This window comes from Formica exsecta, unplaced genomic scaffold (assembly GCF_003651465.1).
Source record: "Formica exsecta isolate Colony F162 unplaced genomic scaffold, ASM365146v1 scaffold18, whole genome shotgun sequence".
Taxonomy (NCBI): Eukaryota; Metazoa; Arthropoda; class Insecta; order Hymenoptera; family Formicidae; genus Formica; species Formica exsecta.
Window position 1 is genome coordinate 154,258 of NW_021849113.1, and position 25,982 is coordinate 180,239.

The 25,982-nt window shown below is 33.3% G+C and overlaps 4 protein-coding genes across 9 annotated transcripts in view; 2 read left to right on the forward strand and 2 right to left on the reverse strand.

The window, feature by feature from the left end:
- Window positions 1–17,437, forward strand: part of LOC115233636 (myb-like protein AA) — a 20,991-nt gene extending 3,554 nt beyond the window's left edge. Inside the window, exons 3-10 of the mRNA XM_029804178.1 lie at window positions 7,518–7,756; window positions 9,430–9,955; window positions 10,368–10,507; window positions 10,758–12,175; window positions 13,487–14,251; window positions 14,623–14,789; window positions 14,881–15,080; window positions 15,533–17,437. Of these exons, the coding sequence (XP_029660038.1) occupies window positions 7,518–7,756; window positions 9,430–9,955; window positions 10,368–10,507; window positions 10,758–12,175; window positions 13,487–14,251; window positions 14,623–14,789; window positions 14,881–15,080; window positions 15,533–15,571 (3,494 nt within the window). The 3' untranslated portion in view covers window positions 15,572–17,437. The remainder of the gene's footprint in view (window positions 1–7,517; window positions 7,757–9,429; window positions 9,956–10,367; window positions 10,508–10,757; window positions 12,176–13,486; window positions 14,252–14,622; window positions 14,790–14,880; window positions 15,081–15,532) is intronic.
- On the reverse strand, window positions 17,173–20,358 carry LOC115233621. Of its 2 annotated transcripts, none has more exons than XM_029804156.1 (5): window positions 20,166–20,358; window positions 19,610–19,781; window positions 19,053–19,518; window positions 18,635–18,861; window positions 17,173–18,492 (listed from the first exon to the last, which is right to left on the reverse strand). In XM_029804156.1, exons 1-5 carry the CDS (start codon window positions 20,224–20,226, stop codon window positions 18,414–18,416), a joined length of 1,005 nt encoding a protein of 334 aa, XP_029660016.1. In that variant the 5' UTR covers window positions 20,227–20,358; the 3' UTR covers window positions 17,173–18,413. The 2 variants fall into 2 exon arrangements, with proteins under 2 accessions (XP_029660016.1, XP_029660015.1); XM_029804155.1 differs by having other exon boundaries at window positions 20,121–20,357.
- A 66-nt stretch (window positions 20,359–20,424) lies between these two features.
- On the forward strand, window positions 20,425–22,599 carry LOC115233620 (germinal-center associated nuclear protein). 5 transcript variants are annotated; one of them, XM_029804151.1, is made up of 7 exons: window positions 20,426–20,742; window positions 20,950–21,141; window positions 21,347–21,508; window positions 21,575–21,826; window positions 21,953–22,093; window positions 22,231–22,420; window positions 22,493–22,599. In XM_029804151.1, exons 1-7 carry the CDS (start codon window positions 20,681–20,683, stop codon window positions 22,574–22,576), a joined length of 1,083 nt encoding a protein of 360 aa, XP_029660011.1. In that variant the 5' UTR covers window positions 20,426–20,680; the 3' UTR covers window positions 22,577–22,599. The 5 variants fall into 5 exon arrangements, with proteins under 5 accessions (XP_029660010.1, XP_029660011.1, XP_029660012.1 ...); XM_029804152.1 differs by having other exon boundaries at window positions 20,472–20,742; window positions 20,950–20,963; window positions 21,052–21,141; window positions 22,231–22,599; XM_029804154.1 differs by having other exon boundaries at window positions 20,472–20,742; window positions 20,950–20,963; window positions 21,052–21,106; window positions 22,231–22,599.
- LOC115233622 (mediator of RNA polymerase II transcription subunit 4) lies at window positions 22,333–24,371 on the reverse strand. Its single transcript, XM_029804157.1, has 4 exons — window positions 23,713–24,371; window positions 23,125–23,531; window positions 22,867–22,986; window positions 22,333–22,783 (listed from the first exon to the last, which is right to left on the reverse strand). Exons 1-4 carry the CDS (start codon window positions 23,778–23,780, stop codon window positions 22,614–22,616), a joined length of 765 nt encoding a protein of 254 aa, XP_029660017.1. The 5' UTR covers window positions 23,781–24,371; the 3' UTR covers window positions 22,333–22,613.
- Window positions 24,372–25,982: the final 1,611 nt, after the last annotated feature.

A 25,982-nucleotide genomic window follows, 5' to 3' on the forward strand; every position in this document is an offset into this window, starting at 1 on the left:
GTCTTGGTATCTGTTCGAATGGGTTTCGAGTACGTGCGCCAATCTCCTCTGTTCGACTGGGAGCAACTCTTTTTTTTTTTTTATTCGTCAGCTCGGAATTCGCGCACTGATCGAAACGGTCGCACAGACGCTCCCTTTTACCTCGCTTTGTATGGGTACATTACACATATATCGCGCGATATTGGCCCTGACACGCAACACGTGTGTGACCACACCCAGCGGAACACACGCATATATGTAGGCTTGTCGTTATTTTTATGACCCAATCCTCCGGAACGCTTGTCGAGGGATAGGATAGTCGAGAGGCGGGAGTTTCTTTTTTCCATTGTCAAATATTAGTTAACATGCAAGTGTCACGAATAGTATCGTGCAATATTTCTCACGCACATGTGTTTTTCGAGACATAAAAAAAATTAATATACTTTTACAATCACATTATCTACATTTCAACTTGATATAAAAAAGAATCAAATTTTTTATTTACTATTTATCCAATATTTCAATATATATACTCGAGTGTTTTATATCTTTATATTTTTAAAATATTAAAGATAAAAAAATAAAATATCAGATTTATTGAAATCCCGGACAGTTAGTCTGGGACAGTTCCGGACGTATGTGTGACAAGCCCGCGTGTATGCATTTTCATAGCGGATTTTCTCATCGTTTGACGTTGCGTTTTGCATGCATATCGGTGTTGGTAAATTTGATCAGTTTTGCATACCTCGCGTCCCGAGTACTGCAAGCACTCTGTCAGCATTCTGAAAACGATTAGAAATTATAAAATATATTGCGAAAGATAAAACGACAATATAAACGCGCGCGACGATTTGACACATTCTCCAATCAATCTCTGTTTCAAATAAAGTTATCTGAATTTTTTAAAGAGGAAATTTTAGGCTCCGATGACAAAAATTTTTTTTCGAAACTGTGCAAGCTGTCAATGCTCATTTCACTTTCACAATTTGCAGCTTGCATAAATATATGATGGATACATTTTATGTATTAATTAAATAATTATTAAAATTAAATAATATTCGCGCGGAATAAAAAAGTTTGTAACTTTTTTTTGTATCGAGAGACAATACAACATATTCAGAGATTCCTGAATATATAAAATTGTTTTTCGGAAGAAAGAGGGGAAAGAGAATTGATTTAAAACGGAAACAAATGTAGATGTCTACAAATATAGATGAACAAAAAATGCTATTATTGTAAAAAATGGAACATACTCGTTTAAACCACGAGGGGTTTCTGGCGTTGCGGGCGCTTGTACATCCTATTAAAAAAAAAAAAAAAAAAAAAAAAAAAAAAAAAAAAAAAAAAAAAAAAAAAAAAAAAAAAAAAAAAAAAAAAAAAAAAAAAAAAAAAAAAAAAAAAAAAAAAAAAAAAAAAAAAAAAAAAAAAAAAAAAAAAAAAAAAAAAAAAAAAAAAAAAAAAAAAAAAAAAAAAAAAAAAAAAAAAAAAAAAAAAAAAAAAAAAAAAAAAAAAAAAAAAAAAAAAAAGAAAAAAAGAAAAATAATTCCACAAAAAATCTCGAATATGAATTCTCTCGCGAACTTACAACTTTTGATTGCGAAATTAAATAATATTCGCGGAATAAAAAAGTTTGCAACTTTTTTTTGTATCGAGAGACAATACAACATATTCAGAGATTCCTGAATATATAAAATTGTTTTTCGGAAGAAAGAGGGGAAAGAGAATTGATTTAAAACGGAAACAAATGTAGATGTCTACAAATATAGATGAACAAAAAATGCTATTATTGTAAAAAATGGAACATACTCGTTTAAACCACGAGGGGTTTCTGGCGTTGCGGGCGCTTGTACATCCTATTAAAAAAAAAAAAAAAAAAAAAAAAAAAAAAAAAATTCCAAAAAAAATCCCAAAAATAAATTTTTCCCGGAGAATATATAAAATTGTTTTTCGGAAGAAAGAGGGGAAAGAGAATTGATTTAAAACGGAAACAAATGTAGATGTCTACAAATATAGATGAACAAAAAATGCTATTATTGTAAAAAATGGAACATACTCGTTTAAACCACGAGGGGTTTCTGGCGTTGCGGGCGCTTGTACATCCTATTAAAAAAAAAAAAAAAAAAAAAAAAAAAAAAAAAAAAAAAAAAAAAAAAAAAAAAAAAAAAAAAAAAAAAAAAAAAAAAAAAAAAAAAAAAAAAAAAAAAAAAAAAAAAAAAAAAAAAAAAAAAAAAAAAAAAAAAAAAAAAAAAAAAAAAAAAAAAAAAAAAAAAAAAAAAAAAAAAAAAAAAAAAAAAAAAAAAAAAAAAAAAGAAAAAAAGAAAAATAATTCCACAAAAAATCTCGAATATGAATTCTCTCGCGAACTTACAACTTTTGATTGCGGAGAATAACATTTTTATGTAACTCGTTCGAAATCATACAACTGTACAAATAAATCGACGTTGTGTGCGCGCATTTACATAAATACATTAAAATTCTGCTCTCAAATTATACACTTCGTTATCAAGACATTGCAATCTTTAAAGGTGTTTGTTCGCTCGGTATATTTAAGGAACTCTTCTCTTGACGCGCGAGGTAACATTTTCATATGCGATTCATTCGTACGGAGGGGAGATTGACGCGGAGAAATTAAATATTATCGCGACGTCGGCGCGAATGCCGAGTGCCGAGTGAAATTCTGAAGCGACGACGGCGCGAAATGTCATTTGCCGTGCATTTATAGCGCCGACGTGGATGCATCTATTGTTTAACGTCGCGCGTTGCGTCTCTCTTTATCCTATACATATTCGCGCGTGCAAAACGGGACGCGTCGTTCGTTCGATGTCGATCGATGGAAAATGCACGTATATATATATATATCTGCTCTTCAGCGGGAAAAGGTCGATACTTTAGCGAGCGATTGTGTAAAGTGTAAAGGTAAAAAAAAAAAAAAAAATAGCACGAAATTTCTCCCACGAATGTGCGACTCGTCAAAACGAGTGAAATTCATTCGGCTTGAAAATGGAAATCATTCGCGGATTTTCTAATCTACTCTATTATCGCAGTAATATCATTCAGGATGTTAATGTCGAAACGTTGAAATCAGGCTGAATTCAATTCGCTTTCTCTTTAATATCATTTCCTTATAATTACTTTATTAGCGGTTGCAGTAATAATATATTTTTGCATACCCGGTACTTTTTTGTACTTTTCGATACTTGCGTATTTATGTTTACATTGTATGCCAGAAATAAGTAAGTCCTTAATTGAGTATGTTTAATCTTGAAATAATGAAAATGATCATAATTTTTTTGGGAAACGTAAAACTAGAAGCATTTTTGATGTTTTGATTTACGTTTGCTATTTTTATTTTTGCTATGGACATTTATTCGTGTATTTGCATTACAAATAAGACAAGAAAGAAAGCGAACAAAGTATACAATTTGCACCTCATTATGTATATTCATCTAATGAAACTTTAATGAGAACGGATAAAACGTGCAATGATATTCGAAAATAAAGGACGCATATAACAGACGTGCGAAAAAAAGTACAATAGCTTTTATAGCTTATCTTTCCCGAGACATTTTCACTGATTGTGAGTAAAAGTCGATTCCAGATTAGTTGGAGAATCTATTATTAAAATTAAAATTGTATATGGAAGAGGACACACACACACACACACACACACATACACATACACAAATATAAAACAAAAAAGAAAAAGAGAAAAAACAACTGTGAACGAGAACGAAACTGGCGTTTTCGGAATAAAAGGAATCTCGGAAAGCATTTGGTGGCCGCAGAATTGCCTCTGAATAGACTTGCAACGGAACGTGACGTTCTCGGGAAACGAATTCGAGGAACATTCGCCAAAAAGTTGAACGCTCCTCGATACTTTTCACGAATATATTTGCCCCGCGGACTTTATGTGTGTATATGCTCAAGTATAGGCATGCATAATGAGAGATATTTGAGTTTGTTGGAAAGACCGGCAGCGATTGGCTTTCATACGAAAGCTCTGTTTTATTTCCCCCATCGGTTTTCCCCCTCGTTCTCACACACGCATGTTAAAACTAGCATACAGTTTGAACAACTTTTCCGTCGAGTGTTTTTGCTGGAAACAGAGCGGCTGATTCTCTTTATTGTTTAATTTGTTCAGCTGTTAATAATGAAATACATCTTTGTGGAGATTATATTTGAGTTTATATGTGTTGTGCGTGTACTTCTTGTTATATTTTTCATGCATAGAAATATATGACAAGCGATCAATATTTGAGCAAATCAAGGAAGCGGTTCTCCGATTTTTTCTAAAACGGAAATAGAATAGAATAATAAATGTCAATTAAATATGATCGATAAGACTTTTAAGATACGATTAATCGTTTAATTCAACATTAATTTTCGCCGATATTTAATAAACATAAGGGGACTAGGCAATAGTATTCGTTGAAAATGAAGTCTTTTTTGGGGAATTTATTTAAAAAATGAATTAAAAATTGAGAATTGTCCTTTAACAAAATGTTTATTAGAATCATAAACCATAAAAAATTTTTTTTAAATTGAGAATATGCATTAAAAATGGCGCTGCAGATGGCTGATCGAAAAGAATTTTTAAATAAGAAAAAAAATCAAACAGGCGATTAAAATGGCGATTTTTTTAAAAAAGTTCGTTGAAAAGCAGATCTGTTTCATTTTTTTTCTCAAAAACTAAAGTTCGCACAGACTTTTTAGAGGTTCAGTCCGAAATTATAGTGTATTGTGAACATGCTCAATTTTTTTCAAGTTGATTTGAGCTTCTGTATTTGAGTTATGACTGCAAAATTTATTTAAAAATTTTTTTTAATCAGCAGCGCCTTTTTTAATGCATATTTTCAACAAAAAAAAAATTTTTTTTTTATATAGTTTATGATCCTAATGAACATTTTGTTAAAGGATGATTCTCGATTTTAATTCATTATTTTGTAATAAATTCCCCCAAAAAGCCTTCATTTTCGACAAATATTATTGTCTAGTTCCCTTAACTCTGTAATTCTCTATTGTTTTACTACTTTTCGGATTTTGCCTGCAGGAAGAAAGATAGACACGAGATAGACTGTTAAAGTTAATCGGTGTTGGTGGAATTGGTTCTAAATTTAATTCAACTACGGTCAAAGTTAAACTACGCGGAAGGAATCAACCCTTGACCCTTTTATATCCTTTTATACGCAAAATACCTACAAAATCGCCCATCAGCCACGCAGACATTCTAGCGCAACCGCATTCATATATTCCGATCCTGTACTTTTTTTCTTTTTTTAGCTAAAATAAAACTCCGACTACATATAATGTTATTCAAAGATTGAAGGCATTTTTCACAAAAGTTAAAAATTTAGTAAATTAATTGGTAAACTATATTTTTTTATATCACATATATAGGATGTACAGATGATATGAATAATGCTAATCGTAAGAGTTTTTCTCCTTTGTTTCTTTCTTTAACGCTACGTGTTGCTTTAATCGATTCACAAATTTATTGCCATATAAATGAACACATGCAGGTTGATTCATGCCAATTGGCAAAAGTGCCGATCTGCATACCGATGCCTTTAACGCACTGCAGTCGATAAACTGCACAAAAGAAGCCAAGCTAAATCATTTATTCGACGCGTAAAAACCAACAGACTCTCTGATTCACAGCCGGAAATTGCAGCATCGTTTTCATCGCAATATTAATAAAAAGTTTATTACATTTTAATCAATTCACTTTCTAACCGTTGGAAAATTTTTGAATCACAAATAGCCGTTTAAATTTTAGCGGAGATAATACATTTTTGAGAGAATTAAAAATTCATACTGTTAACTATATTTTGATAGGAATAATTGAAAAAACAAGCAAAATTTGAAAGAAAAAAGAATAAAAAATTATAAAGCGAATTTTTTATCTCTATTAATATTATTAATCAATTTGTTTTAGCAAAAAACTTGACAAAAGATACCTTATTTTATTAATTACATATTAATCAGTGAGTCATATTTCATCAATCGCTTTTATAAATATTTGTATTGTCATTACAGTCGGTATGTGGTATTAAATATACCGATCATATGACAAAGGCTTATCGATTCGTTGAATCAAACGTGCGGAGACACTCTCGTTCTCGTATAAATAAAAATTACGTTGACAGTTTCGACGACGAATTCGCGCGCAATTAAAAGGTAATAAAGGGTGTCGTTCTCGAATAGATTAGACAGAACTCAGAGATACGAGCGAGTACCAATCCAGAATTCGATAATGGAATTCTAGGTCAGAGCAGATCGCTCTGTACGGCCAATACGATGTTCCGTGTAGCAATATGTGGTCGGTTTAGCGGTCCAATCGCGCGCGTATAATAACTTTCTAATCTGATAGGAACTGCGAGATGCTACGTGCTCCGCACGACGCTTAAGATACGTCGACGGAATTCACGAAAGTATATATATTCGCTCTCGGGGAGGTCGCCCGACGATGATTAATGCGCCTGTTAATATGACGTCATCCTCATGGGCAAGTAACGTTGGTTGGCGTTGGGCGCAGGGTGTACATCCCGGGGACGTCAATTTATGATATTGAATGTCAAAGGCTGAACGCGTAAAAGGCTATCTCGTTCATTTTAACATTTCTGCACAATATTCGATATATCTCGATATATCTAATAATTCCACGGCAATACTGTCTAGATTTTTGAAAAATTTTACGCCGTATCAGAAATATATACAGGGTGTCCCATTTTAATTTACCCCCTTCCAAAAAAAAAAAAAAAAACTTATTTTTGATTGTAGAGCAAAATGCTTTAAACAAAAGTTGTTTAGTTTGAAGGGGGCCATCTGATGGTGATCTTCATTTGATCTTGGATCAAAGTCCAAAGAGATATATCAAGGTCAATTTTATTTTTTTTTTTAATGGAACCCCCTATTTTTTATTACATATTCTTATAGCTCTTCTTGAAATCTTTTCAAAACACTATATTAAAGTATTTTTTCATTAAGTATTTTTCGAGTTATTTTATATCTTATTCTGACATATTTTGATATAAAATATTTCGTAAAATATTTTATTTCCGATAATACTTTTATGCACAGAATAATGAGATAAATCAATTGGTGTAAATAAAACAAACAAATAATTGTTTTTAAGAAAAAATACATTGTAAATAGTTATACTTTTTCCTCCCTCTTCAAACCAAACAACTTTTGTCTGAAGCATTTTATTCTACAATTAAAAATAAAAAAGTTTTTGAGGGGGGGGGGGGAGAAATAAAAATAAAACACTGTGTATAATGAAACTCGAAGGCGTAAAATAAATAGAATATACGAGACGCCAGATTATTCAGTGCGTCGAAATACATATATTAAGCATTAAACATAAGATATAAAATTGCGAGATAATATTTCTTTAAATTCTCTAAAGTTATCAAAGGAAAGTACAAGGCCTTCGTTCTTATTATTCTTCCATTATTATTCTTCGTTCTTATTATCCTTATTTATTTACGATTCTTGTTTTATCCTCATTCGTTTTATTCCGTTTTTTTTTTTCGCAGCTTCCGATCTGGACTGCATCAGAGCCCTGTTCAATGAGAAGGAGAAGGAGCTCTCGCTGGCCGTGGCGAAGGTCGAGGAGTTGACGCGCCAGTTGGAGGAACTCCGGGGTCGTCAAAATGCCCCCGCCGGTGGTGGAAGCGCCGGCAACGTCGGGGGCGGTCTCGCGGGTGCCACCGGCAACGGACACCTGGCCACCCCGGCTAGCGCCGAACTGGAGAAACTTAGGAGAGAGCTTATGGTAAGCTCTCGTGCCATCGATTCTTCGTCTCGAGAGAGCAGCCGACCGCGCTTGCACGGGGATATCACCGTATTTGTCCCATTTTCAACCGTATGCTAATCGACCATAAAGTACACATTCCAATAATAGCAGGATGGCTCAGAATTTCTGAAAAAGATAGATGAAAGATTAATCTTTCACCATTCATAGTGCAAACATAAAATAATATCTTCTTTCCCAGACAGCACAAAACGTCCTCAGGATCATCCTGAATATGTCCAGGATGGTTCAGGATATTTGTAGGATGTTTTAAGATATTATTATAAATATATTTTATGAAAATTTAATATGCATACATGATTACTTTCGGTTATGTAGGCTATTTAATATAATTTAGAAATTTTAAGTATTGTAATAAGTATTAATGTCCTATAAATGTCCATTGGATAACTCCTGGATGTCTGTAGGATATCTGCCCTGTCTATTATATTGGATGTCCTTTGGATTTCCAGAGGATATATACATGTGCAATTAATTGTTAACATTAATTTCGTTTAATATTAATAATTGAATTTGATGCGCACATTTTCATATATTCAAAATTATTATTTATTTAATATTTCATGAGAAATGTTACTATGCGCAACATTCCAAAAACTTTACAAAAAATAGTATTCAACCGCTAGTTCGTTTGTTTACCGCTATGCGACGCGCGAACTCGTATTTGAGATTTGGTCATGAGAATTATATAAAGCTTGCAAAGAGCAACTAACAGGAAATTAAAAATATAATTATTTTTTATCAGTTCAATTTTTCTGATGCAATCCCAACATAGGGAATTCAGATTCAGATATTGGATTGTTTTGAAAATATTACACATAAACCTAAAATATTTATGTACAGCACGAAAACCTCAAATATTAAAGAACGTGAACTATTTTTAGTATTAGATTTTTAGTATTGGCAGTAAATAACAGAACGCAATCTTAATTTATATTTAAATTTTAGAATTTGTTCTTTTTAACGTGTGAAAAATATCCCTAACATATCCTATAGAAATCCTTAAGATGTTCCATAGGATCTCCCTGGATTCTCCAGAGGCTAGTGTATGGCTATCATTTACTCTTCCTCAGGACATCCAGAGGAGATCCGAGGATTAAAATAGGATATCCTCAGGATATCCTACATGTATGTCCTGGATGCCCTTTGGACGTCCTAAGGACATCCTTGTGCTGTCTGGGTTTTAACATTCGACACCTTAGTATCACATAGTGCAAAAATAAAATAATATTTTCTTTTTAACATTCGACACCTTTAACATTTACATTTTACCAATTAACTGGTAAAATGTAAATGTTAAGGTGTCGAATGTTAAAAAGAAAATATTATTTTATTTTTGTATTATATATGATATTTCTATCATTTTTTTATGAAATAGAGATAGTTTTTTGAATAAACTTTTATTATATCAAAGATATTGTAAAATGAACTAAGAGCTATTGCTCAATTTTGATGGAAAAGCGTGTCTCTTTCTTGTAATTTATAATTGCGATAGTAATTTTGTTGATTTTATATTTATATGAATAAATATTGATGATTGAAAATGGAGCAATGACATTTCCACGCGTATCTAGGACAAAAGAATCGATATCAATAAAGATAATTTAATGAACTTTTTTTCAATTTGTGCACAGTTTCGCAACAAGATGAACGAACAGCAAAACCAAATGGTGTCCCAGCAACGTCAGGCTCTGGCTCAACGGCAGGCCGAGATGGCATCGATAGACGCGCGAATAGCTCAGCTCCAAAGTCGTCTTCAGCGCAAGAGAGCGTTAAATCAGCGGCTGGCGCATCAACTGGGTCCTAACGGTGGCAGCGGACGTGGCGTCGTAAGCGGCGCCAACAACGCAGGATTCCCGGACACGAAGCTCGACGGCTTTAACAACGGCGGCAAGCTGAGACCGACCGGCAACATCGCCGCGATCGAGCCGTACTCTCACATACCGAACGACAACGATTTCAATCTGAACAAAAACGACCCCAAGTACCAGACACTGCCGTACAACACCAAGTTCACGGTGAACTTCAAGACCATAGAGGACGATGTGAACAAAAACAAGATACAACACTCGGCGAGCGCCTCCCAGTTGGGACAGCGGCCGACCTTTCAGCAATACGGACACCAAATCGTTCACAGTCAGTCGCAATCGCACATTCAGGGTGAGTACTTTACTTTTTAGCACAGTATATTGCGGAGTATAAACGAGTCAAACTTTAACTCGCTGGGAAATTTAAAGTCGATTTTGCCGAAAGAAAATATACACAGTTTTTGAATAATTTTGATTTCAAAACACTGTATATAGTATCACATTTTCAATGATAATGCACATAATTATTTAAATTTTATTTAAAAAGAACACGCATACATTAAACAATTATTTATATTAAGAAATTGTTTGAGATATTAAATAGAACTTATTTATCAAAAAAATTAATTCTTATACGCGCTTATATAAATTAATGGCTTTTATATTGTAAATATTAAATAATTATTTAATAATTATTTAATCATTATATATATATGATATTAATGTAATTTTACGTGAATCTAATAGTAGCCTAAAATGTTTAGGGCAATCTCAATTATTAGGAAGCAATCAACAGCAACAACAGCAGCACAATCAAAATCTCGGCAATCAACCCGCGACGATTCAATCGAGTTGCACCTACAATAATAACAATAACAATAATAACAACAACAATAGCAACAATCTTATCAGTAACGCACACAACTTCAGTATTTAATAATTTTATTATCATTTTATATATATATGATATTAATGTAATTTTACGTGAATCTAATAGTAGCCTAAAATGTTTAGGGCAATCTCAATTATTAGGAAGCAATCAACAGCAACAACAGCAGCACAATCAAAATCTCGGCAATCAACCCGCGACGATTCAATCGAGTTGCACCTACAATAATAACAATAACAATAATAACAACAACAATAGCAACAATCTTATCAGTAACGCACACAACTTCAGCCCGGACAATCTGTCTCAAGGTCTTCGTCTTCATCAGAACCATCAACAGCAACAACAATCGCAGGTGCAGCAACATCAGAATAACAATGCCCAGCAGAAGCAACATAACGTGACTGGCATTAGCGGCGCATCGACGACATCGAATGTCGTCGGTGTGACTGCTCCGTCGATCACGCAAGCCGCGCAGAATTCGCATCGGAATCTACAACAGACCGTAGGTGGACATCAGAAACCAGTATCAAGCGTGGCGCCGAGTTTTTCCGTCAAGTCGCAGATTTATCAGACCTCCTCGACCAAGATTCATCCGGTGATGCCGCAAACGTTGAGTCTATTGGGTCGCGGGCATAACAACAACAACAACCCGGCGCAGAACTACATTGGCAACAATCAGCAGCAAGCAGCAGTGACCACGCAGCTGCAATCCAATGCGGGAAATCAAGAAGCGAATTATAGACACGGTTACTCCGCTGTCCAACAGCAGCAGCAACAACAACAGTATCCCAATCAGACAACTGGTATTCACGCGTCCTCGCCGGCAGCCGTCTATCAGGTTCAGAATTCGTCGAATCTCACTGGTTTTCATGGCACCGTCGCGACAACCTTCGGCAATTCTTCCCAGAAGTACAACCAATCCTCGCAGTTATCGAATTCTAACGATCTCGTGCAGAACCAGGATCAAAACCAGGTATTGAACAGTCAGAAGGTCAAGTTTGAGCCAGGCAAAAGTCAGGATAAATTTGAACACGCATTACCGCCCAGTAATAAGCATGAACAACAGCAGCAAAATAGGTACGATCAAAATCTCACGAGTAAATACGAGCCCCAGCAACAGAGCGGCAAGCATGATCCAGTTGGAATTCAGGCGAAACACGAGCAGCATTTGCACAACGTTAAGTACGAGTCCGGTTCCCAGAATTCGCAACAGTACGGCAAACACGAGCAACAACAACAGCATGAAGGAAGATTGCCGATCAAGTACGATCACAATTCGACGTTCAAGCACGAGCCTTCAAACACTAGCCAATATAAGACGGAATACAAACCGGAGCCGAACAAGTACGATAACAGTGGTCAGAGCAAATTCGAAACGATGCCGACTAAATACGAGCAGAATTCCACAACGAAGCACGTAGTAGATCACGTAATCGCCAAGTTCGAGATTCCCGCGAAAACACCGTACGAGTTTGACAACAGACCGACGACCAAGGGCAATGACGGCGAGAGGAAGAATTTTAACGAGTCACGAATGGATGATAAGACAAAGCCGGCACTGCCGCCGAAACCGAGCAAACCGAATCCACCGCCAAGACTGACTCATCATGAGAAGATCGATGTGCCGTCATCCGAAGGCATAAACGAGGGCAAGATGACCAATACGAATCTCAATTCTAGGTTTGTATACTTCTAATTTTGAATATGCCGGTGTGTAGAGATGAGAAATGAATTTTTATATAATTGAAATACTTATCTTTTTGAACTGCCTTAAATTTATGTTTTTAAGAAGATGAATGACATTAAGATGAAAGAAATAAATAATATTGTTCATTCATCGAGATTAATTTGATCGGATATATAAGACTTAAGAGTTATAGAATTATAATTATTGTTGCTCTTCAATTAAAGCGTATCGATGCAAGATACGCGATTGCTTATTATATAATAATGCTTCTCTCATCAATTATTGATGTTAGAAGTATTAAATATTATTCATTTTTAATTTAAACATTCTTATTTTTTATTATTTTAGTTTTGTTATTTGGTGAAATATATATTGTATATGTATGTGTGCAAAGAGCCTCATTCATGTTACAGTTTAGGCACGTGACAAGCTTTATAAATCCTGCCCTTTACACTCCCGCCTCTTCGCATCTCTTCTCATGGAGTTACGAGGCATCTCGTCGAGGAATTCATTGTGCGATTCGCGCGAACTCAAACTGCGGAATGACAAAACGATTACCGGGTTAATTATAAATGTTAATTAGTTCGCGATCGATTTGGCGAGTGAATCGAAGTCTCTCTCTCTCTCGAATAATAGACACCGAAATAGAACCGCTGTGTCCGCGTGTGCCGCGGAGACGACGCGGGCCCATGCTCTCCTCTTAGTGTTCACGAGTTCTCCGAAGCCAGTACGCGCCAGTGGTACGCGCGATCAACATTCAGTCAACGATTTCAATCGTGCACGATTAACGCGCAACGATCCTCAATTACGCGGCCATTAGTAGCAGTAATATCTCTCTATTGGATGGTCAATCTTGATAGACAGATTGAGCGACAATTATTTCAGATCGCGACCTTTATTTATGCCCTTTGCATTTTGTATGTCGAACAACGATTCGACACGGTCGTTTCGGATTCGAAAAATCTTGAATGGGATTTCAGCATTGCAAATTATATTCGGTTTCCCTTTCGGTGCAGTGGGTAAAAAATCGTAAGTCTTGCCCGAAAGATAATATATTTCTCGATATAATTAATCATGCAATTTTATTACTTATTTTTTATTATCTTGTATCGATTGTGCCGAGCTTTTTAAAAGTGTTAAGTTATTATTTTAATTAATTTTTTGAATTATAACTATTTAATAGAACGAAAATAAAATTATTTATCAATTTGATTAGTTACAACTATCACTGTCCGTGTAATGATAACGCAATGCTTACTGAGTTTTTAATATTTCAAATTCGATTTTTTTAATCTCGTGTATAGGTCAGATAAGGACGAGGATATACCGCCAATTCCCACGTCGGAACCGCCTGAATCTCCCACGGAGACACAGCTGGCAAATCATCAAATCATCAAGGCTCGGCCACTGACTCTGAAGAAAGCACCGATATCGGAGCAGCCTAAGCTGAGATACAAATCCAATGTTCACGTATCGATAAATCGACGAATTGAAATGCCCCCGGCCTTCCTGTTCCCGGAAACGGAAATCCCGGCGGATCTTATGCAGACCGAGCAACAACAGCAGCAGCAACATCAACAACAAATTATCGATACTACGGACAATTGTAAGAGCTCCGTTATAAACGACGATATTGGCGACGGCGAGAAACTAGAAGAGGCGGATATCATCGATGCTCTGAATGTCATCAACATCGAGGATAAGCCATCGAAGATGAAGACCGACTCGGAACTAACTGGCGAAGTGGAAATAGACGGAGGAAAGATATCGGAGGTGATGAGGAGGAAAAAGGGAAATCTCAAGTCGTCGAGTACGACAGGGAGCGGAAGCGGTAAGGTCAATTTATCCAGACGGGTATCGTTCGATCCATTGGCGTTGTTGCTCGACGCTAGTCTCGAGGGAGAGCTGGAGCTCGTGAAGAAGACCGCGAAGGAGGTTGCCAATCCCAGCTCCGCCAACGACGAGGGTATCACTGCTCTGCACAACGCCATATGCGCCGGTCACCTCGAGATCGTTAAATTTCTCGTAGAATTTGGCTGCGATGTCAATGCCCAGGACAGCGACGGATGGTAAATGGAATGATAATTGTTTTCAGTAGCTGCGTATAAAAACGGATTCGATAGAACTCTAATGAATAAAACTCTAATAGACATGAAATTCATATCCTTTGATTAATTTCAGATAGATTTTACTTTAACGGAATTTTAATTCGAGGCTTAGTCATGAAAATATACAATGTTTAAGATTGATCAAAATTGTTTCGATATTTTTAAAAGAGAAGATTAATTTCACAAAATCTGTTATTAAAATTAAAAAGATTAAATAAGATAATATAAGAACTTTTTGCGCATTTTATCTTCAATAAATTATTAATTAATTAATTAATTCGCAAGATCTGAAAGTTCAAAATTTATATAAATATCTAATATTTTTTGTATAGGACACCGTTACATTGTGCCGCCAGTTGTAATAATCTATCTATGGTGAGATTCTTGGTCGAACACGGGGCCTGTATCTTCGCGACCACTCTTTCGGATCATGAGACAGCCGCGGAAAAGTGCGAGGAGGACGAGGAAGGCTTTGATGGATGTTCAGAGTACTTGTACAGTTAGTATCATCGTCGTCGCAAATTTCAAGATCGATAATAATTAAACGCGTTTATATGGCAAAAAACTTACATCTTCTTTTTGACATACAGGTGTTCAAGAGAAATTGGGGATTATGAATAATGGTCAAGTATATGCGGTTTTTGATTACGAGGCGCAACATGCTGACGAGCTTTCGTTGAAAAACGGCGACTCCGTGGTCGTACTTCGGAAAGGCGATGATAACGAACGGGAATGGTGGTGGAGCAAACTTGGGCATAAGGAAGGCTATGTACCTCGGAATTTATTGGGGGTAAGCGTAATTAATTGAATAAGATCAATATAATCTTACTCAGAATTGAGCAAAACATCGTGCCAAATTCTCTTTTTGTTATAAATTATATAAAAAATATATTTCGCATGATTACTTTAATGTATAAATTGCTACAGAGTAAATTTTAAGGATAAAAAAAATAAATTTCAAGTACAACATTTCTTATATACGAAAAATGAGAATATTTTCTAAATAAAAAATTCCAAAGAGCAAACCTGTAAACTTCTGATATAAAATTTTAAATATTAAAAAAGTTTTATATAAATATATAAATTCACAAATATAATACTTTTTAAATATAAGATATATAAATATATCAGAAAACTAAGTTCACAATATAAAATGCTACATAGTTTCATATTTTAAAATATTTCCATCAATTTTTTAATAAAATGCATGAGCCAAACTATACATTTTATCATATGTTTCAGTTATATCCCAGAGTACAACCAGTGAAAGCGGTTGACTAAAGGGTTTCGTGCTCGCAGAATATCCGACGATTATTACAGTATTCGATTTGCAGCTTTATCTTGTTAATTGTTATCTCACGACACATAGGCACATTAGTAGCGTTATTTAATAGCATCTCATTGCCATCCGAAGCGGATACGGATATCACAAAGCGGGATTCTACCAAACTTTTTAACAGTGTAATAATCTCTTAATTTTACGGAGTAATTTTTTTATGACTTTTAAAAGGAGATTGCATTATCGTGGGTTTCTCGATCAGCGGACGGTTACGATTTGCCATAATCCGCGAATTGAACGATCGCGCAAACACACTCGCATTATTGACAATGTATATAGAACATTTATTTGAATGCGTATCTCCTAAATGATTCTTTTTTCTTTCCACATTATTTCGATATAATAGGGATGTTTTAGTAACAGATTGTATGTACAACTCTATTGGCTGATATATCTATCCCTTTTTATTGCATTTGCTACACGATAGTCGCATGCGCACACTCTCACTCTTTGATTCGAAAGTTTAGTTAAGAATTAGTGCGATATTTCGCGTACGCGCAATTGCAAGCCATTAAAATACTTATTGTATAGCATTATATCTTTCAAACAAAAGAATTTTATCTTTTTATTATATACAGGAAGGCTGTCCTGTAATTAGTGAAAGTGCATGCATAGCATTAAATCTTGTGAAATTTAGAATCGATTTTTATTCATGAAAATATCTCGTTCCCCATTTACTTAAGTTTTAGAGATGTAAAAATAAATAGGGGAACTTTTTTTTATTGTTCTATTTTAAACATTATTCGTTGTTCAATGTAAAGTCTATGCATATTACTTTTGTATTTGTACAAAATTGTAATTTAGGACATAGTTATTAAGAATTGTAAATGTTGGAATTTGATAAGTGTTGTAAAAAGATAGTGATTTACCTCGCGACGTCTTCGCTAAAGAACGATTGACTCGAAATTTCACAAGCGCTATATATGTCCACTTTTCCTCGATTCCTCGATGTTTACGATTACTCTGTAATGCGCGAGCATCGATTGTAGGAATTTTATCACTTTAATTTGCATCACCTAAATGCTCATGTTTAGATGAGGTCAGATTATATTGTTACGTTTACCCAAGAGATATTATCGAAATACTTTCGGATTTCGTTCATTTTTTTTTTTGGAGCTATTCCTAAATGACACGTAATCTTGCCAATACGCATGATGAACGATACGAGATAGCTTTTCGAATGACGATGTGCAATTATATGAAAAAGCGTAAAATTATAGAATATACTAAAGAAATATATATATATACATATATATATAATACATTTTGATTACGCCCTTAATTAAACTAATTTGATTCGACAATGCCTAAAATGTCATGTAATACCTAGAGCATCTACAAGATAATGATCGTTTGTCGACCGAGTATAACGCTGTCAGAAATTTTCTAAGCATCTTTACTACGTTGTGCTCTTGTAATAGATATGTACAGGTGTGTGATATATGCAAATATGAGCCGCTTAGAGGATTTCTGACTGCTCGTCAAGTGAAATATGTGCCTTTCGAAAGTAATAAGAAATATATAAGAAAACACACACACGGTATATTATGACAAATAAATTGTTTTTAATAAAAAAAATTACATTTATTCACGTTAGTCCACTCCCTCTCAGGCATCATTTATAATAAATATATTATAATTACGATATAAATATGTAATAATGCTAATTATACTGTTACATTGGTTGTGAATACAATATTCTCACAACATACAAAAATATCATTTGTGTGATATAAATGCTTTTGAGAAGGGCGAGGATCCAAAATACATCAAGTTACGATAAATAAAATAATTGCTATACAATATAATATAAAATAGTGTTTGGCTTCTTGATATAAAAACATGCCTTTTTAATTTTATATACACCGAAGTATACATCTTGTTTGTACCACTAAACTTGTATGTGTGCATATCTCTCTCTTTTTTTTATACGAGAGAGATATATAATTTATATAAAACAAATAAACGCGTATAAAAATAATTTAACAACAAAATTATGATATAGTTTTGTACAAGTGTTATCCAGACAAAAACTACTTCTGAGAGTCAAAGTTACATTCTCCTTATTTATACACTCTGATAAATATAACAATTATCAAAGTTTCACTCGAAAAGATTGATCTTTCAATATCTTATTGTTTCTTATTGAGTATCAACATTTTATTCATTTTTTTTCACATTTTGTACCATATGCTAACAATTTTTTTTTTCACTGAGAGATTTAAATTGTACTTATTTTCTATTTTAAAACTAATACTTATCTCAAAAAGATAAAAAAATATCTATTAAGGAATTAATATACAAAGAGGCACACACTATCTGTAGCTTACAAGACTTAAAGGGTACCAAGGCATATATAATTCATGTTATGTCTCAGCCACTATGTCTAATAACGGATAATACATATTAGTTACATTTCATATATATTATCCGCGTGTCTGTGTGTGTGTATGTCTATGTAGAATAGTCGCGCGCGTTAAGAGACTGAACAAATATATAAATATAAAACATATGTTATGTTTACGTCAATGTACAACATGTATAGGATGATCATTCAAGATATATTTAATGTTATAAAGATGGCAAAAAACTTTTTCAGTTTTTATTTTGAGAACGGAATCGTCATCAACGATTTTTTCACTGGTTAATTCTACTTTATATTATCCTGCACATTAATGTACAGGACTGACATGTTGTCAATATTAGTTTAGTTATTACCGCGTCCATATCTGATAAATATTTAAATAAAATTATCAAACAAACCATATCAAAGAGAAGAAAGACCTAAGCCTCATGTTTTGCTTCTTTCGCCATCTGCAGACAGATTTGAAATTCTTCGCATTCCTCGACTATAGTTTTAAGACTGAAAATGATTAATATTCAAATCAACAATTTTCGAAGAATACATTAAGTTTGATATAAAATTTCTCCAATTACTGCACAATCTCATAATTAAAAAAAATATAAAAATAGAGGAAACTTAAAAACTGGTCTATTTTACATACCTTTCAATATAAGTTTCCAGAGTTGAAGTCTCAAATTTCCCTCTTCTTATAGTTTCAGCACAAAATTGTGACAAACTTTTGAAACATTTACTTGTGATATTACAAGGATCTTGATTCTCCCACTTGGGTAATTCTCTGGTGATTTTCCATGATTCCAATACATAATGCATCAATGAGACCCAGTGCTGGGATTCTTGCAGTATTCTTCCCTGATCGATCAGAGCTTTCTAAAGAAATAAATCATAAGACAAGAATTAATCAACTATCACTAGTCTTTAACAAGTTGATTAAATTCAACAAATAGAACTTGGTAAATGTAATTGATTAAGTTTTTATAATCAAAATAAAAGATGAGAACAAAAACTTTGAAAAATATATATGTATGTTCAAAAAATAAAGATGTTAAACAAATATAAACCTGGAATGCATCAAGATGTATGTAAGCGCAATTGTATGCAGATTCATCATTCAAATTGGGGGAAAATACGAGACTGGCATAAATAGTTTGCCTCAAGACAATCAACTTCTCTATGAATGGTTGAATATCTGCATCTGATATTTTCTTTGAAAGAATATAACGAAGCTTTTCGTTTTTGCGCAGCGTACCGTCTTCCTGCGCATATACCAACTCCATAATCAACCGTATGAGTTGCTCATGACTAAGATCTCGTAAACCATTCACTAAATTATCATCAGATCGCTGTCTCGGCGTATTTGCAGCATCTAGTGACATTCGAGAGGACAATAATGCTTTTTTGCCTTTTGGTGTAGAAAACTCAGATTGATGGGGATCGCCAAGAGAGAGTCTCTTTTTGGCTGCCTCTCTTAACGCCATGTTTGATTTCGTTGAACTTTTAATTGGTGTATGATCTTTGGCACTCAAACTAATCAGAAAGAAAAAGATTATTAGATTTATTCAAAAACATTACTGATTTTCCTGATAAATGCATGTACAAATTGATAGATATATCGTACCTAAGCAAATTACGTCGCTTATACGTGTTGAGATCAGGAGACCATACTATGGATTTGCGTCGACCTCTTTTTTGAATGACAAGTTCATCGGGACTCTGCGGTGAGTTCCAACCATCGGGAAGTCTGTTTAACCAATTCTGCACTGTTCTTACGTCCATGTTGTGTGAGGCGGCTGAAATATATTTGCACAAGATGCCAAAACAATTTTTTCCATGCGTATCACAAATCATATATATCTCCCATTAAACAGACAAAGCATTAAAAATGTGCGCGCGCGCACACGCACACATATTTCTGCTTCTATAACAAATCTAGACTTATTTTCAAGGGAAATAACGGATTTTAGAGTTGTAATCCGTTAGAGAGCCCAATATTTGAGGTTAATTCTTAAAACATCGCATTCGCGAGTTGAATATATACCAAGAAAGCATTATTTACATTCGGACGCAACGATTGTATACTAAAACAGAAAAATGACACGGCATAGCGACGTTTGGGGCGAAAAATATACCTGGTAAAGAATTGGCGGGAACTACCACCACCGGACTCTCTGTACCTCTTGTGCGACGAGATGGTTCCAGCACGTCTCGGAGTTGTCTAACGGTTGCGGTAGTCATTGCGATCACAGGATAATATTCTCAGGCAACGTCTCGAATTATTCAAGTATCCTCCGCGAAGAGTTTCAGTCACAAGATTCGATAAGACGTCTGTCAAAATATACATCAACACCCACCGATAGGTGTTGTTATACAGATCGAAGTTCGTCGCGTCGCGTGACGTAACAGCAGCTGCGTGAAGTCATGGGAGGAGAGAGGGGAGGGGGGGGACGCGCTGTTTGACATTACGGAAGTTTCGAAGTGTCAAACGGAACGCATGTGCATGCAGAGAGATCGACCAAAGGATTTAATTGGTTCTGGTTGATTTCTGCATGCATGTCTTTGTTATGGACGGAATATTATCTTCTTCTTCTTATCTGTGTGGCTGATTAGGCTTCGCAAGCGAATATACTTATACGCCAGTTGGTGAACGGAATATTATCATAATTCTGTGCATGAAAGGAATGCAATAACGATGTCTGTCGAACCAATATTAGGAAGATGTCTTTTAATGTGTCCGGAAAAAGAACGATGGATGTAAGTTTCCGTAGAATGTAAAAAGTTCATAAATAAAAAGTATGCAATATTTTTCCATGTACAAAAAAAGGAATAAGCGTTCTCTTATGTCTGTAATTAACGATACTATACTTTCTCTATCTGTCATTTCATATCTGTGTATAATTATACGATGTAAGAGAGAGAATAATAATAAGAAGATATATAATTTTACATTCTTCCATTTAGGAGAGAGAGAGAAGGTTTGTTACACAAATTTGAGATTGATATGAAAACAGAACACATGAGAAGGCGTAAGGCTGATCCTGCCAAAATTATAAAATGTTTTAGTCGCTCTGCTGCTGGTCAAAATATGACGGATCCATACTCGTTACGCCCGCCACATGTATTATTATCCACTATCCGATACTTATTCATCGAGTAATATCAATCATTTCTTTAAATATAATTCATCCATCATAACAATTATTATTAATTACTATTACTAATTTTAACTGTTACTAATTTTTATTATTATTATTATTATTATTAAGAAATGTTATTTTTCTTACATCTGTAATGAAACATTGATTGTAATATGTAATGAGATGTTATTTACATAACATGATGGACAATAATATTCTAGGATAATCACACGAACGGATTTAGACTGGGCGTTAATATACGATTTTGTATTCGACCGATTGAGATCAGTGCGACAAGATGCTGTAATCCAAAGAATCGATATTAATATAAACATTGACATTTTAAAACCAATCGTCCGATTCCATACTTATGCTGCGCAGAGGTATAAATTGATCAGCATACATTGCATTATACATTTGGCAAGATATTATGAACATATCCTTTCTAGACTCTGCGAAAAAAAGGTTTCGGAATTCGATGCAAAAATAAATAATAAACATTTATTAGAATGTATCAAACAGTTACTCGTATTATACGATAAACGAGATTATAAAAATAGAAATTTCTTAGAACTACACGAAGAATTCGAAAAATTAGCGTATATCGATAGTAGGGTGGAGATGGAAGCTTTATATATTCTTCTCCATATCGGAAATGAAGAGGTTTTAAAAAGAGCTCTTATACTTTCTTCAGATCTGAAGTAAGTTATTTGGTATCATACCGAAGTAAAAAAAAACTTACTGATACAAACATCTATATATATTGTAAAGTATCTGTGGTATGATACAAATAATTTCTAATATATTTTTCATATATGTTTGAGCAGAAATTCACCGGCAATTCAATTAGCCACAAAAATATCACTTGCTTGGTATCTAAGAAATTATGTTCGTGTTTGTTATCTGGTTCAACAATTACCTCCAATATTGGCTTGTGCATTTTTTTGTAACTTACAGAGTTTCAGAAGGTATATCCTATCGTTTAGTTTTCATTATTATATGTATAAAAAAAAGAATGATTCTCTCAATAATAATATTTAAAGTTTCATTAAATAATTATTTATAAATTAATGAATTTCATAAATATGTATATATTATATTTCAGAAGTGTTCTACAAATTATGAGTTTTGGCTATAATAGCAAAGTGCTGACATTTCCAGGACTAAAACTACAAAAACTTTTGTTCTATAAAGATATAAGTAGAGTCCAGGCAGATTGCAATTTATTTGGTTTGACATTTACTAATGAAAATGTTTTATTTCAAAAATCACAGTTTAACGAGCAAGTTTTGCAAGTTAGTACAAAATTCAGAGATTATGTAATATTTTTTATATTTTTCGTATTATCATTCCTTTTTATGTTACAGGCCAATCCCGAGATGTATTACACTTCTGCCACGTTACATAAATTTCTACCAAAAATTCTGTTGGAATGTACCTCTAATCAGTAATAAATGTTGATATACTCTTCTAATACAGTATTTACATTTATTGAGAATCACTGGACGAGCTACTCGAAGAATCTGTAGACATAACTTCAACATCTTCAGTTTCTTGTTTATGTGTATTCACAGCCACGCTCCCTTGTCCACCAACAGACATATGAATCTCTCCTGATGGATGCCAAGCAAATTGATTTGATTGTGAAACAGGTGGTTCTGAAATAACAATGGGAAATCTTAAAAGATATGCTCATTTTAATTATTTATTTAAGCATGATATATGTGTGTGTATTTTTTACCTCCAGCAGGATGTCCTGCTCTATGCAAATCAGATGGTATACCTGGATGAGATCCAAGCAATTGTCCATTTAAAGGTAAATCACTTAATCGTCCCAGGTATCCTAATCTCATTTCGATATCTATAATATAAAAAAATGCAGAGTTTATAATTTGTTATAAATAATAATTTATTATTATTATATGATAATAAGATTATTATAAGCAAGAGAAAAATGTGATCCAAAGATCTTATTTAAATATAAATATAACATCCATACCTGTTGGATATGGTCTTCTGGGATCTCCTTGCTGCCATGTCAATGGTGCACAAATTGCATTGGTTGCGCTTATCCTATGTGCATATTTAATAAGCTCTTCTGAGGGAACAGGTCTCTTATTAGCACGTGCAATAGACTGTAATTTTTGCTTTGCTTGGTAAATTGCAGTAGCTAAGATCTGTTCCGCCTCTTTTAATTGCCTCTGCAGTTGTTGAATATCTTGATCCTGTCTTTCTACTTCAGCTTTCAAAGCTTCCATCTTTAGGTTAATCTTGGCTTGTTCGGCAGCTTGTTTCAATGTCGCCTTTAATTCATTATCCTTGGCAACCAACAATTCAGTTAGTTGAGCGTGCTCTGTACTAGAGAGCTTTGAAGGTTTTTGAGCGATGGTGTTTTCTATAATTTCTCTGAAAAATAATAAATAATAATAATATAATATAAAAAAATAATAATATATTTAAATCACAAGTTATGTAAATTGAGAGTATATAAAATTTCATTTCAACATTGTTATGTTAATCCAATAAATTCCTGTAAATTGCAGGGCAAATTGTCAGATTTTACTCATAGTGTTAATACACAACTTACTTTGCTATTAGCTCAATATCATCCACTAATGATAATAGAACTTCTCTCGTACTTCTGCTTGATGCCATTATAATTCGTTGTTTAACAAACTGTCAAAAATGAATACTTCCAATTGTTAATAATTATAACATAACAGCACTCAGATCAATTGTAATATACATGTAACATCAACTCTTTTGTTGTACTTTTTCAATAAAATGATGAATACGTATATATATTTTAAACACACATTCTGAAATCAGCTGTGCCTTGATTAGCTTTGACGTGACTTTTTAAAAATGCGCTTACAATTTTACGCTGCAATTACATCCATACAACAAATACTTTAGATGCGCTCCCTTTGACGTTACGAAAGTTTCGCAGAGAGAAGCCTGAGAGAGGTCACGCCGCCGTTTTTCGTAAGACACTTTTTCTAGCTGGTACAGTAGCGTCAACTAGATCCATTTTAGAGCTGGTGGAACTACATGGCCAGATTCACTTTTCGTGCTACGGTAAAACATCTTCTCCTTCTTCTTTCTTTTATGGCTGGTTGGGCATTAGTCGCCCATACACCATTGTTTCTTATGGGTTTGTAAGATATAAGCAAAAACTCCTCTTAAGAGAGGAGGAAGTCCAAAAAAAAGGTCCAGACAAAGGACATACGCAGTATGCAAAAACACGTCCGAACCCGACACGTTGTCAGTCGGAACTGCTACGGTAAAACAACCGGTTGGTACATATATATGCTAGATTCTAGATCCATAATTGTGGATCAAAATTGCGGAGAAATATTATGGATTTATTAATGTTTTGTTAGCTATGCGTGATGTTTTGCTATTCTAGTATATATTACGGACAGCGATAATAAAAATTATTATTGAATTATTGAATATTTTTATGTATATACGCATGTGACATAAAATAAATGTTCTTGAATTAATTTTCTTAAATTAATCTTCTTAATAATTTGTTTCCCAATTTTTAAATATATAACGTGTAGAAGATATATACAATAAATTGCTTTTACTTTTTTCTTATTCTTGAAACAAAATTATCAAGCATTTTAAGCAATATCAAATTATTATGCTTTTAATTTATATAGCTTTTTTGTAATTAATTATTAATTTATTATTAATTATATTATTCAAGTAATTTTTAAATTTATAAATTCAGTTGGATATACCTAGTGCACACTGATGAACACTAAAAGCTATTATATATAAATTCATATAAGCATAATTTATATATAAACATAAGTAAAACGATAAGATAATTAATACTATACAAGTCTTTTGAAAATAAACATAACATAGATAATTTTACTTGGTTAATAAGATTTTTGCAAATAAAATGACATTAAAAAACGCGACATTATTTGGATAAATTTCAGTTAGATATAAATTAAATGTTAAATACAAATTAAAAATTAGATGGAACATTTTTTTCCTTATCTAACAATAAGTAAAAATTATCCGAATTATGTCGTATTTTTGTGTGATGTCATTTTAATTAAAAATTTCATTAATCCATTAAAATTATTTTCAAAAAATTACTTTCTAAAATAAAACAAATGTTTTAGTTTTTATTACATATGATTTTTTGACGTATCGTCAAAGAGTTTCGTAGTCTCTTACATGCGAGGGGCTTATTCCTTTATTATATTTCAGTAGTATTTCACAAGTATATATATATGTGTCATATTACCATAGAAAATGAAACTTTTATATTTTGCATTTTACCTGTTTGAAAATAATTTTAATGGATTAATGATTTTTTGCGATTAAAATGATACCAGACATGACATAAAACTGATAATTTTTAGTTAAATACGTAATCAAAATTTTGATTATTAGTTTAATTAAAAATTATCCAATTTATGTTGTGTTTGATACCATTTTAATCGTAAAAATCTCATTAATTCATTAACATTATTCTCAATCAAAATACAAGTAAGAATCTTTCTTAAAGTAAGAATCAAAGTGACAGAAATCGAAATTATAAATTATCGTTTTGTTGCGATCCTTACGAACAATAACTATTTTTCTATCGATACTTAAAGTAAAGATATTTTGTCCCATGCTTTATCATACGACTTTTTGATTATTTAAATATAATTTAGATTGAGAACGCGCAATTAAACAATCAAACCGCAGGATTGAGTAATTAATATAACGATAAGCTCGGTGATATATTAATCGTTTATTAAATAATTGATCTATAATTTAAAATATTTGTATAATTTAATATTCCGCTTGTATATATATACGTCATAGTACGCAAGATATTTTCGG